The 14,115-nt window shown below is 35.9% G+C and overlaps 1 protein-coding gene across 2 annotated transcripts in view; it reads left to right on the forward strand.

Annotated features, from left to right (window-relative positions):
• The window catches only part of LOC105389987 (suppressor of lurcher protein 1), a 312,632-nt gene that overhangs the window by 134,425 nt on the left and 164,092 nt on the right, over positions 1-14,115 (forward strand). For both annotated transcript variants that reach the window (XM_038119808.2, XM_038119809.2), the window contains one exon: positions 8,543-8,720. In XM_038119808.2, coding sequence (XP_037975736.2) covers positions 8,543-8,720 — 178 coding nt within the window. The remainder of the gene's footprint in view (positions 1-8,542; positions 8,721-14,115) is intronic.

Consider the following 14,115-nt stretch of genomic DNA (forward strand, 5'->3'; position numbering starts at 1 on the left):
GTCGAACATCTGTTAGATCTACTATACAAGTTATATCAGATTTTACAAGTGATGATGATGATGATGTCCTCCACGACGTATCCGGGCGTGTGCTCGGCAGTGGCTGGCGAACCCGAACTTTGTTTTGAATACTCTTCGGCAGGTGTAGCAGAAGAGCTGGCCACTTGAGTTGTATGTGTAGTCGTAGGTGGGCTTTGGGCGAGCTTTCCGATGCTGGCGTTTGGTGTCAAGGTCTTGGAGCCGGGCGTGTTCAAAATTGACCGTGCCTTTCATGACGGCATTTCGCCATTCGCGTCTGTTCTGGGCCTGTTCCTCCCACGTCTCACAAGATATGTCTACCAAAGCTGTTTACAAATGAGCAACGTTGCTAAAGTTGTTAATTGCTAATGTTCGGTGGCGGTAACCACACGGTATCAATCGGTATACGTTTAATGCAACAAGATAACGTCATGGTCCGTAGAAACGCTCTGAAACTTAGTTTTTCTCAAGATAGAGTGACCCCACTCAGCCTGGCGACGAACACTCATAATTCACGATCTAAACTTTGCTGGTGACTGTGTTGCCAGGTTTATCTATACTAGACTGAAAAAAATAACTACTATTTAAAATAAGAACACTTACTAAAGTATTATGGGGTGCTGCAGAAGCAGTAGGTATTGCAAGCCAATAAGGCGTACTTAAACAGCCCAACATTTTCAAAACTTTAGTGAATTCTTTTTGGAAATTCATGTAAAATTTCGAATTCCTGGGCTACAATTGATTGAAAAACTGCCATTCTATTAATTATATTAATATGTAAGTAATAAACATATATCTTTAACGCGCTTAAAGTTGCACACCGATGCTCGATATATTGTACTTAGGAAAATCATATGGGTTAATTTCACCTCTAATATCCACTGCATTTAAAAAAAATGTAATTAGGTATGTTTTTTTACACAACACCCCTCCATTTATCTGTCATTTGTGGTCACTATTTCTTTCCGCAAAAGCTAGCAACACTGAGTCGGATATCTTCGAGAGAGTTCTTCTCTTAGATTAAATCTCTCCGCGCTTGACTAGAATCGTTTTCAACAGTTTGTTTTGTTAAATAGGAATAGTTTGCCAAACTGACAACGGCTAACTTTAGTTCATTTAACGTTGTGTAATATTTTTAACTAGGTACTGCGAAGTCAAAGTAAAGTACACTCGACTCCATAGAAACCTACTTAGGTATATACTTTTAGAATTATGTTTAAGACGGTGACAGCATGTCTTTTTTCCCATAGGTAGTCATTATCCAGACATTGTGAAACAGGCCCTTACTATGATTTTTGTAGACTGACTTAATTAACAATAAGTACCTACGTTTCATTTTAATTTCAACTTTCTGATCAATTTGTTTCAGTAAGTACCTACCTATACTATAACGAAACATCTAACTGAAGCCGTATGAACAAATTGTGTTTCTTGCCTAAAATATCTAACCTAAATGGATGACTTGACATGGCTTCTCAGGTTGATTACTCTTTGATATTAGATTTCACATTACACTTAATAAATTGTTCAAGTCAAGTTTAAAATATATTTTGATAATACATCGTGAGTCTTTTTACAATGAAAATTTCGAATGAAGATAGAAATATATAGTTATCACATTACATATTTATACCTACAAGCGTCACTATATCGCAAATTTCGTTAAATACAAAGATTTGATTGGTGGGGTCAGTCGTGCATTTGTGTCGTTCTATATGACGAAATATTTAAGTTTCTGCGCGAGCCACGACTCAATCTCGTTGTATTATACGTGCAGATTGGACGACAGCTATCGTTAGTTCTTTTTTCTCCAGGATTTCGCTACTCCAGGAATTATCAACGTAGAAAAAAGGATGTCATGCAGTGGGCACAGAGTCTATACTTTTATGATAGGAGCTTTTATTGAGATGTCATAAGCAGTCTGATTTGCTGTGCTAATTACGATTCTATTGTTTTGTATTTCAGGTAACGATGGCAGCGCTCTAATACATTCACTATAATGAACACAACGAATTAATTAACTGCTTAAAATGACTGAGGCTAAGAGCTTTTAAATGTAATTTAGTCATTTGTTTTCATTACTTGACGTGGTTAATAAAGATCTAAGTTAGACTTTGTGATGGTGATCTAGGTTTGTTCCTGTTTAATTTAACAATCGAATATTCGTGTTCGAATTAACAAACGTTCTGTGTGCGAATCACGAATATTGAATATTGTCGACTCAAGTCGAAAGCGTACCTCGATAGCAATTTGTATGACATCTTGATCAGCGCCCCTGCCGGTAACGTTAGAAACTAATGAACAGCATAAAAACTCCAGTGAACCACCTATCGAATTACTATTGACTTTTATTCGTGATTCACACCCACTCTGTTTATCACGAGTAGTGTCTACTTAAGATACAAGATGTAATACAAATTGCTATCGACTAAACTCAACAATATTCGTCATTGGCACACTGAATAGCCAATATGGCCGCCTACCTAATCCACAAACAAAGTAAATGAAGTACCTAATGAATGCCATTTACTGAAATTTACACTTTCATCAATGTAGCAGCAATAGCGTGCTAACTGAATTACATTGTGGGTACTCAGTATCGCAACTAAGTTCACTGTATATCTAATGTAATTAGTGAATCACTAAAAGCCGCTGAAACCCACCCTCTAATGGGGTTTCATTCCTGTTTTATGACGAAATTTATATCGTTATTTACTACAAATTTTATGTTGTCTGAACAATATTTTTACACGCAACGTACCAATAGCTGTTTTTAACAACTTGCATTTATATTGGATGTTTTAAAAAGGGCGAAGCCGAAGTAGGAATAAAAAAGTTACTCAGGGAGTCATTCTGCACAACTATTGCTCTAAGATGTTAGAAAATTTGTTATGGCTTATACTTTCGGATTACAATACCAATTTTGCAACATCATGTATAACAACCATACATAAAAGTTGAACTACTATAGCATCATACGTACACGCACCCAAATACGAGCTAAATTAACCCAATCGAATATTATATGACTATAGAGTATAGAACAACACGGACTCGGGTGTATGACTGCAAATACTTGAACAAAAAAAAAACAAAAGCCAATCCAATTTGGCAAAACAAAACCCAATCACGGTGGCGCGCAGACCTTATCAGGGGCAGTCAAAGCGGGCGCAATATCTTTCAATTAGGGAATTTCTGTGCAACTACAGAAGTTAGTCGCCGGCAGCTGGCCCCAACTTGCCGGCCCGCGGCCACTGGACACTATTTCCTGGGAATCACTGGAGAAGGGGCCTACTTCCGTATTACGTTTGTCCTTAATGACTGATGTCAGACTGCCATCTGACTGAAGGTATAGTGCCTGTAGTTTATGACCGAGTCGTCGAGGGCCACAGGTCACTATAATTATATAATTAAGCGTAGAAAACGGTTTACGTGCTCTTAAAACTGAATCCCTGATGCACGAGACTTCTGTCTTGCTGAAGGTATAGTGCCCGTAGTTATGAGCCAGTTGTAAAATTTGTGATAATTTTGCAATTAATTCATACATTTTGTATCGCGTGTGTGTAACGCTAGTAGTGAGACCGGAGTAGGCACCCTCTAGGGTCGTTTGCGTCGAGTCACCACTGTGTTCGGTATCACCCATGTGGCTCGCACTCACAACTGTTTGCTTGGCTTTGGTTTCCGTTTGTTTTTTTGCGGTTTTAATAATGTTTATTATGTCTCCAACGCGGGAAATTGGGTTTTGGTAAGCTTAATTTATTTTGTAAGTAGCATTCATCATCACAACCACACAACCCATCTCGTCCCCACTCCTGGGCCACGGGCCTCCTTCCAAGAAAGGGTTTTAGGCACGCGAGCCCTGTGCGGATTGGTAGACAACTAGCATTTAGTCTTATTCAATTCTGAAAAACATATTACACACACAATACAATACAATACAATATAACTTTATTGAACAAAACACACAACATAAATTAAATTACAAAAGGACTAAGCACAATAGGCGGCCTTATCGCTAAAAGCGATCTCTTCCAGGCAACCTTTGGGTGAATGAGAGACTTATTGAGTAGAAGAGGAAGGTGTGTACACGTATTGCATTTAAATACTAGTGATATTTTTATGTTTTAATAATAAATACTTAGATACATACATACAAATATAATAGATACGTAAGCATCTTAATCACAAAATATTAAGAGCAGTGATGAGCCATTTTCATCAGAATTTTAATAGTTTTGCATAGGGTGTTCCAAAAAGGGTATACTAAACTGAAACCTATGTGTGTAGCATGTTATATCTAAGCCCGAAAATGATATCAGAATGTCAAAATTCAGTTTAGTATACCCTTTTTGCAACACCCTTTATTTTGTAGACGGCAATCCCAAACATCACCAAAAGCTAGACGTTACCCACCCTCGCAAGTATTTGTACGGACCAGTGGCTATTGCTGAGCATTGCTCGCATACTCCCTGCAGTGAAATTATATTGTTTTCCTTGCTAGTTTATATTGGAATGGAATTTGTACCATCCACTTCTCCTTTAATTATAATTATGTGCACTCTAACTTGTTTTTCTTTAAGATTCTTACGGTCAGTTATTTGTTTTTCATCACTGAATGTGGGTGAGAATTGCCTGAAAAGATGCATGAAAATATATCTTTTCATGCCCCGCTTCTCACGCCAGAGATGCGGGTTCGAATCCCGGCGCTGACATGTACCAATGAGTTCTTTTCTGAATTTAAGTACAATGTATACCATCGCTCTTACGGTGAAGGAAAACATCGTGAGGAAACCTGCATATCTAGATTTAGCACATCTAGATATGTGAACCCACCAACCCGCAGTGGACTTGCGTGGTGGGAAATGGTCCAAGCTTAGGAAGGCAGTTTAGACCTTGGGGATATGCACAAAGGTTCCATTCGAGAGAGCCAGGTGCAGGTACTGACACCCCCACAGAGAATAGAATAGAATAGAATAGAATGCCCGGCGATATTTTTTTTGCATCTCAAATGCGATGAATGATGATGATGACCCAAGCACGATGATGATGTTATTTACCTTGTTAGTGAAAGAAATCTTTCTCTCCACTCTAAGGTAGAAACCTCAAACCTTGCTCCGGATACTAAATAAGCAGCCTTCATCCCTTGGGTAATAATGTACGTACACAATTAAATTCAGATTTAGTTCTTGATCGACTTTGGTCTGATATTATAGATAGTGGCCCTTAATTTTGTTATTTACATTCTCATTTTGCAAAAGAATTACTGAATTTTTGGATCAAAGAGTTCTAATTATTTGACGCTTATTATTTTTAGTTCGACTAACAGTTGTTAGGCCTTGTATACAACTGTACACGCCATTATTTAACGACTAAATAATAAGATTTAATTTAATTACACTATTATGTACTCCCTCCTCAAATGATCGCATGTGAATTATTTCATTGCCATTCGTGTCAATGTCAACATGCAGAGGCGTTGTTTCAGCTCATTACATTTTTTAATGGTTTCGTAAATCATGAAAATGTTAATGTAAGTTCCTTTGCCTTTTATCGTGCCGACACAGCCTTTCAGGGCCATCGGGGTACAATGCGAACAATACGCCGTCGCTTCATTGTTTTTAGGTAAACACATAGTCTAGTAAATGGCAGACGAAGCAATTGTTTAATCACATAAATTGCAACCCAGCAGCCCCGTCCTTTTGGTTGAAATGCAATGAAAATGACAGTCGGTATTTTGAATGAATACTTGTTGGTGGACTGAAGAGCCGAAGCCCTTGGGGAGAAAATGTTAATGGAAATTCTCGACGAACGGGTAAAAAATAAGTATACCTACATACTTAGGTACTGAAACATTTTCTAGTATAGTCAATGCCTTCTTACTAAAACATAATACGGAATACGCAAAAAAATATCCTGATTATTTAAAAATGTAAGTACCTTGATAATTACAGGTTATAAGTTTACTACCATTATACAAAGTAACAAACTAATAACAATAAAAAAATACTGCTCAAGTTATACCACAGTGATTTGGATAGGTATATGTACGCCAATTATGTGTACCTATTCACTGTCTGTCTAGGCGATCTACGCTTACAACAACGACTGTAAACGGTAAGCCTTATACCCATAAACAGAGTTGAAATTTCCTGTCTAAATGTCTGACTAGTAATTGCAGTTGTAAGCATCCCGAAGGGTTGTATAGTTTTGGGAAAGTGCCGTTTCATACATTACCGTGAATTGGCGGAGTGGTCTTATCTGAACAAGTTATGTTTCTTACTGTCCCGACGGCCCTTAGGTATGAAACCTCACGTGGGAATGAAAACTAATGGCACAAAGAATTACTTAATGGGATAATTAATTCCATACTATTTATTTACTATTTAAGATTATTATAGCATATCGCTATTGTTTATCCAAATAAATAAATAAATAAACTTGAGTATAGATTGAACCGCTATATCTAACAGTGAAATTATTGCACTTGTGTAAATCTACAAAGCATAAACTTAACCCTACATTTACAATCTTAGATGGCAACCGACACATTATCAACTAGTGTGAAACTCATACATAGTATGACTTGCTCGGTCTCACTCGGATTAAAAATAAGAACAATACTATCCCAAGCCCTCTATTTTCTTTGCATTATGTAAGCACTCGCCCCGCTGTCTCCCCTCCATTAGGCCATAAAGCAACCAATTAGCTACTCCGGTTTCAGGGCACTGCTGGGTAAACACAAGCTGTTATTAAGAAAGTTCTTTTGTAGCTTGAAACAATTTGCTACCACAAATGATATGCCGTAAGATTTAATTGCCCCTGCTGACTTAACTTTGTTTAGCTTGCATGTTGCGTTGTTCGAAATTACAAGGCTTACAAGAAATGTTTTTAGGTTTTATAGGCATGCTTTTAACGTCATCATCATCAGTCTGTAATGGTCCAATGCTGAAAATATGACATTCCCAAGTAACGCCTCCACACGATAATTTTAATGGTGCGTGGAAAATTGGATGAATCTATCAGTAAAGTTGGGATCTTAGTGCATAATTTAAATATACCACTTCGTTTCAAAGATGTCGGTCACGAGTTACGAGTCTCAAATGATGAATCGCACGGTGGTATACATTCATAGGCTTGAAAAAAGTACTACCTAATACTTGTAAAGAATAATAGATTTTACTCAACTATATCTTAGTTTACAGCTCGTCATTCTGTTTAACTTTCTGTCATTCGTGCAAATAACTATATTACTTTAAAGCTCGTCAAAAATTTCTAGGATCTTTACACGAGACGAGATATGTACATAATAAAACGATTGAAATGAGAAAAATCCATTTCTCAGTACAATAAACGATAACTTTTCGTAATATCGCAGATAAATCTGAGGATCGAAATTTATGACCGGTCATTAATTTATTGTTCTGGCTCCAATCGAAACGCAGGACACCATTATTAAAATTCCAAGATTGAAACGAAATCCCGAAATTAAATGGAAATTCCTTTCGGAATTGTTTAAATAACTTTCAAATTCAATTCGCAATTGTTTTATTTCAATGTTTCAATAACCGAAAATTTTTCCCTTATCTATATGTAGGTATGTTGGCAGGTCACAAGCAAAATATGAGAAAAGTTAATTTTAAATCAACATTACGGAGATGATAAAGAAAAACAAAACCTGTACTACTACTCAACCCCTATCTGTCGTTAAGCTATGGCGTACCAACAAAGAAAACTTAATACCTAGTACTTAGTTAGCACTCAAATAGAAGTCTATTTTTATGTGTCATTGAAGCTAATGACCACTAAAATCGATACACATGGAAATATTAAATCACGTTGTGTCCAGACCCGAGTAGTGTATCAAGAGCCCGCAGAGTAGTGTTATCAAGCTTTTGTAAGCATCCATAGAATCTTTCACAAAGAGATGTTGATACGATAACAAACATAGAAGCGTAAAAAGGTCACACTCATGAATATTTGAGTGTCAACTGCCAATCGTAGTGAAATATTTACAAAGAACCTTATTCAATGCTAAGGAAAATAGTATGTTAATAACAAGCGCGCTTGTTCAATAGTAAGATATTGTATAAGTTCAAAAAAATACGTTTATTTGGCAAACACATAGTAGCCATTTACCAAAAGGCGGTACTATTTCGGGAAAAGAAGCTTACGCTTATCAATACTGCAACTAAACCATTATAACCTGTTTAACTCTGTCAATGAGCTTTTAAAGGGTCAAACCACTAACCACATTGATTATAAATAAAATAGTCGATTTCCTGATGATAATCGGGGTTGGAGATATTTCTCTTCTTGTCTTGTTGAGTTGAGAACTAAGACTAAGACAAGTGGTGGTCACCGATAAATTCGATGACGTTAGGGTCTTTGAAAGACACCTTATCTTATGCTGGTATTGGCGTATACTGTGGATAAAATTGATGAATATCAACTTATCCTCTGTGTTTCAGACAAAAGACCATATCCTAAGCTCATAAACCTATATCCATCATTTTTTTCCTCACAGGTTGCACATGCATCCGTTTCACGTCGACGTACGGCAAGGAGCGCGGCACGTTCAGCAGCCCCGACTACCCGCGCGCGCCCCCGCGCCGCGCCTGCCTGCTCTACACCTTCCTCGCCGCCCCGCACCAGATCGTCGAGATCGTCTTCACGGACTTCGATGTCTACAAGGAGCATTTAGAGTGAGTTTTTCTTATCTTATATAAGTACCTTTTAGTTTGTGTGGTTAATAAAACTGCTGTCTGCGAAAGAAAGGAGTAAATACAACCACAAGCTTGCTACAACTTTCAGTACCACAGTACTACTGCTGCATTTAAAGATAGCGCACCAAAAACAGTTTTCAAGAAATTTCTAAAATCCTGCCAAGTCTTCATCAGTAAAAATTTTCAACAATCATCATAGTAACTTTTAAAGACACCACTGGCACCGTATACTTAAAAAAATCTATGAAAGAGGTACCTATAAACAGAGAAGGTCGTCTTCCACTATAAAACACATTTCCACTTCAAAACTTCGCGATATTTTTTGCAGGTGAGTTAGAGAGCAACTTGAAATAGCCCATATAAATACGGAAGGAAAATGTCATATAAAGGCAACTTTATTTTCCATTCCCTTTCCCATTCAGCTGGCAGTTTAATTACTATCAGCCGTGAACCACAAGAGAGTCAATTAATATGGAATCACTGGGTATGATTCCACCGCCGCGGCCGCACCAAACAGAATTATATATGATTGAATTTCAGGTATTTTAGGCTTTAATATACTACAATTGGTAGTATAATTAATCACATAAGTACTATTTTTTATAATGATACTCGAATGAGAAAAATATGAGGATTTTCGGAGTTAAGCAACATTAACTTTTTAGTCTTTTGTATTTACGTTATTACAAATATATTATTATGAAGCTGTGAAAACTATGAAATGTCTAACGAGTTATTTTACCCCGGAATATTGCCATATAAAAAGTGTTTTCTCGTAAAGATAGGTACTATTTTAAGGTAAAGTTGATGAGATCGTAAACTGAAAATGGGTTCCTTATCACAGTTTAAACTTTTTTGTTCAGTCAATGTGCTGAAAGTACCGACTTGGTGTAAATGTCGTGCTCCTAAAAAATATAACACCATCTTGTACCTATATAAATATCATGGTCCAAATAAACTACATTCTACAAGAAACGGTTCTACCTTTTTTGGCATAAGATTTATTTGCCTAATCTCGTATTGCATAGTAACGTTTGGTCAAAGTCTCGTTACGCCGAAAATCGTATGGCATAAATCTCGTTTAGTAAAAAGTTATTTCGCATAACATTGTTTAGCCTAATAATGGTATGGCCAAATCTTGAATAGCCTAATAATGCTATGGCATAGGTTTATACAAAGTAATAATATTCGTTTGGCTTTAACTTTGACGGAGCGTCTCCCTACATAGCGCAAACTGGTGCCTTGTATTGTTTCCGCTATTTGGAAAACCCTCCGCTCCGCTTCGCTGCGCTCCGCTTTGGTTTTGATAAACATGTGCACCTAACACGCTCCTCCTCGCTTTGCTCGTCGTCGCACCTATTTTTAGGTTTCGATCTCATGGGGTTTGTAATAATTATATTGGTCGTTAACTTTCGATTTTTTGATCATACAATATCGTGATTTTCGGGATGTAGGAGAAAAATACCACAATTTGTACATTTACTACATACTTAATATATTATTTATAAAGATAACATTATGAGAAACAAGATTATACATAGGTATAGACGAACACAAATTTGAGCAAACGAAACTTAGGTGTTTAAAGATTGTGCCTAAAGAGTTTTAGACGAAACGAGCCTTATGCCACATAAGTCTTGGCAAAGTGATGGTTCGGCCAAAAAAGTTTAGACCATACGAGTTATGCGAAATGAGTTTTGGTCAATAAAGTTTATGCCAGATGAGCGGAACCCACAAGAAACATACAATACTTATTGAAGATGGTATTTAAACTGCTGTATTTTTACTAAGCATGAATGTAATTGTAATAAATGTAATGTCAGGACCGGTCAGAGTGGAAATCTACACTTCGAGCCCTATGTCCCTGATTAGGGATCCCAGGACCTGATGATGATGATGATGAATGTAATTATTATTATTAAACATTTATTCTCAGATATAACATCCATAGTGAATTAGTAAAACATGTCGAAAATTGTTAGTCAAAATATAAAAATCATAGGTACATGCAAAAATTAAATTAAATTAGATCCGAAATAATAAATAAATAAACCTAAATGTCATTTTAAATTTGAAATAAATTGGATTGAATAAAGTGAAATAATTTAATCTTTGTTGGCGAATCATATAAATAAATACCATAGTGTGAAATTTAGTATAAAAATATTACCAACAGTATACGTTTCTTTTGGAGAATTGTTTAGTGATGATCTACAAGTTAGAGCTATTTTTACTCTTTGTAGATATGTATAATATGTACCATTTAATATAATTTCGAAAATGGAATATAAAAAAATCTGGAACGGTAATGGATTCATGTATTAATTGGTATTCAATCAGTTCATTGAAAATATGTTGTAATGGCTCCAAATCCAATTAGTTCGCAGTCGTCGAACCAATGAATGTGTTAATATTTCCATTATTCGTCATACATGTAGGTAAGGTAATGTGTCCTAATGCCGAGCTATTTATTCAAAACCACGAAATTCCCATTGCCGTAGTAATTGTATTAGGTGTCATATTTTTTACTAATTTTAATGAGTTTCATCACGACCCATCACGTCCCCACTGCTGGGGCACGGGTCTCCTTCCAATGAAGAAAGGGTTTAGGCCTAGTGCCTTTAACCCGCCAGTGGTGACGTGAATTTGACTTACATCGTTGGTGACGCCGGTCTCACGCACCGGGATTTTTTAAACTTATTTTTTTGTACTTAATTAACTACACATGCTACTTAAAATTAGTTTAATTTTAAAGATAAGTATTTGTTTGACAATAAAACAAAGCATTATCATAAATCACGGCTCGTTTATTAGTCCTTTTACCATGGTACTTAGAACACTTAATATTTACATAATTTTTCACCTATCATCTTAAAAATTAAAAAAATACAACAATGATGTAATTTTTTATAACTAAGTCCACCTTTTATAGTTTTATAACACTACGAACTTCATAAGAAAAAACAAAAATTTATATACTTCTACAAAATAAAATAAAAAATAATACACTAAAAGTCATTGTTTCTCCACAGCCAAACAGTCTCTGCAAGACGGCACTTACATGGTCGTACCACATATATTTCTTACATTTTGTGATTTATATTATTTTTTTCTGTTATTTTCGCTATCCACATTCATAACATTGACAATTTTTTTAAGGTCCAGCTATCTCCGTCGTCATTTTCAAAGACATGCTGAAACTAGCTGATATTACTGTAAAAACTTATTGAAATCTATTAAGTACTTATATTTGTATAAATACCTACAACTATCTATTAAAAATAGTTCAATCATGAAATTTACAATCACAAAACAAAAATACAGTCAAGAAAAATAAAAAAAATGTCTGAAAAATTTAAAAAACATCTTTAAATTTGACTTACATAGTCGGTGACCCCGGTCTCACGCACCGGGTTGGCGCCAAAACTCCGAAACCTGCGCACGAGTCACCGTCGCGGGGTGGACTGACGATGGGGGATGGGAAATGAGGCAGCTACCCGAAATCACAACAAAAATCGATGGCTAGTGAGAAAGTTATTCGACTTTTTCGAACCACCCGGTCTCACAGACATATACGTCACCACTGGCGGGTTAATGAGTTAAGTGTGCCTAAAACGTATGAAAATAAAAATAAGAAAAATATATGTGTTCAAGACAAGAATTTGTCGTGATTTGGTCCGATAGTGAAAGTTGCTCAGTATTTCGGGTATAACATAACGTGGCACCTAAAGTATTACTGATAAATTTCTACCCTGCATAAACTTATAACACCTCTTTTTAATTAGACCAGGTAAGACTAAACTTAAATTCACTTCACAAAGCAGAGGTCCCGTAACCTGTAATTTTTACAACCGGCTCTGCTATGGACCTGGTTAAAGTTTAATTTATTAAACACTGTAAAATATTTAAGAGATCAGTGCTAAAGGGACCTACAGTGCATTATCAAGTCATTATTTCTTCGCAATGTGTCCCCAGTCGGTCGTATTTTTTAGTCACACAGTACGAGGCTGGAAATAGGGGCAATATCACTCCATGATTTAGTAAGAAGACGTGAAGATGTAGTTGTTGTCTTGGAATACTGTATTTTTATATGATATCTTTAGTAAACAAAATAAAAATATATCATAATACTTAAACAAAATGTATAAAGGTATTAATTTTATGTAGTTGAATAGATATTTAGGCAGTAGAGTAGCAAGAATTAGTAATACAAATGTACTCTATCAACGCATATATTTAAATAATAGTAGGTATATTACATTATAAAATAGTTACAAATGTATAAAACTTTACAAACACACAATTATATTTATTTGACATGATAACCCTGCCAATTTCAAAATCTGTGTTAACTTTAGCCGTATTGTGCTGCCATCTATGACGTCACCGGCTAACTTTACTGTTGACGTTTGCTCTTGCGCAGGCCGGCGAGTTTGCCACAGAACTTCACGTAGTCGATCATCAGCTGTCCCCCCTTCACCACAGTAGGTGCCTCGTCCAGAGCGTAGTTGGCTTCCTTCTCGGTGAACCGGTCCCCGAAACACATGAGGTCGTGGCGGATTCTGCGGAAAAACGAACATGAATTACACTCACGAGAAAAGAAAAAGTTTCACCTGCCATTGCCGTGACATATGGTCACAGGAACTTTTTCATTGCTCGTGAGTGTGTATAAACTGTAAAGTTTGTATGTAGGTATGAATGTTAATGTATGTTAGTCTTTCACGGGAAAGGAAGGATTTTTTTGACCTTTCGTATGTAGAAGGCTGCAACTTATCCTAGATACTTAGATAAAGCATTCATCCCTTTAACAAAGTAATTTAATATGAAATATTAGGTTTCCTTTAATTTACATTTCGATGGCTTCATTAAAATAACGAATCAATTTTTGACCTAGCAAGGCTTGTTTATATTTTAAAATAATTTTAAAGTTCAATTTTTATTTTCCTGAGCCAACAACGTTTTAAGGGTTTGGTATATCAGCTATCTCTTTAGATACAAAAATATGGTTTTTAATAACGGACAGAATAAGTACTACTACTTAATTTGTTAGATACAGTTTGATGTTACTAATCAAATCATTATATACAGGAAAGTTTCGATGAAAATTCAAAGATTCTATGGATACGATTTTAGTTATATAAGAAAAGTTATTTAATTGATTCCTGTTTTTGTGTTCAGTTAAAGAATAACTTACTATCTATCAAGTAAAAATGATCGAAGAGTAAGTTAAGGTTAAACAAAGACCTACTATCGCCGCCAATTGAAAAAAAAACATAACTTCCGTTAAGCGCTATTCCCAAAACTACGCACCCTCTGAATAACATTACAATTCAAATATATTTCAATTTGAAATTCTAAGCTGTCTTAGCAGTTA

This window comes from Plutella xylostella, chromosome 6, assembly GCF_932276165.1.
Source record: "Plutella xylostella chromosome 6, ilPluXylo3.1, whole genome shotgun sequence".
Classification (NCBI taxonomy): domain Eukaryota; kingdom Metazoa; phylum Arthropoda; class Insecta; order Lepidoptera; family Plutellidae; genus Plutella; species Plutella xylostella.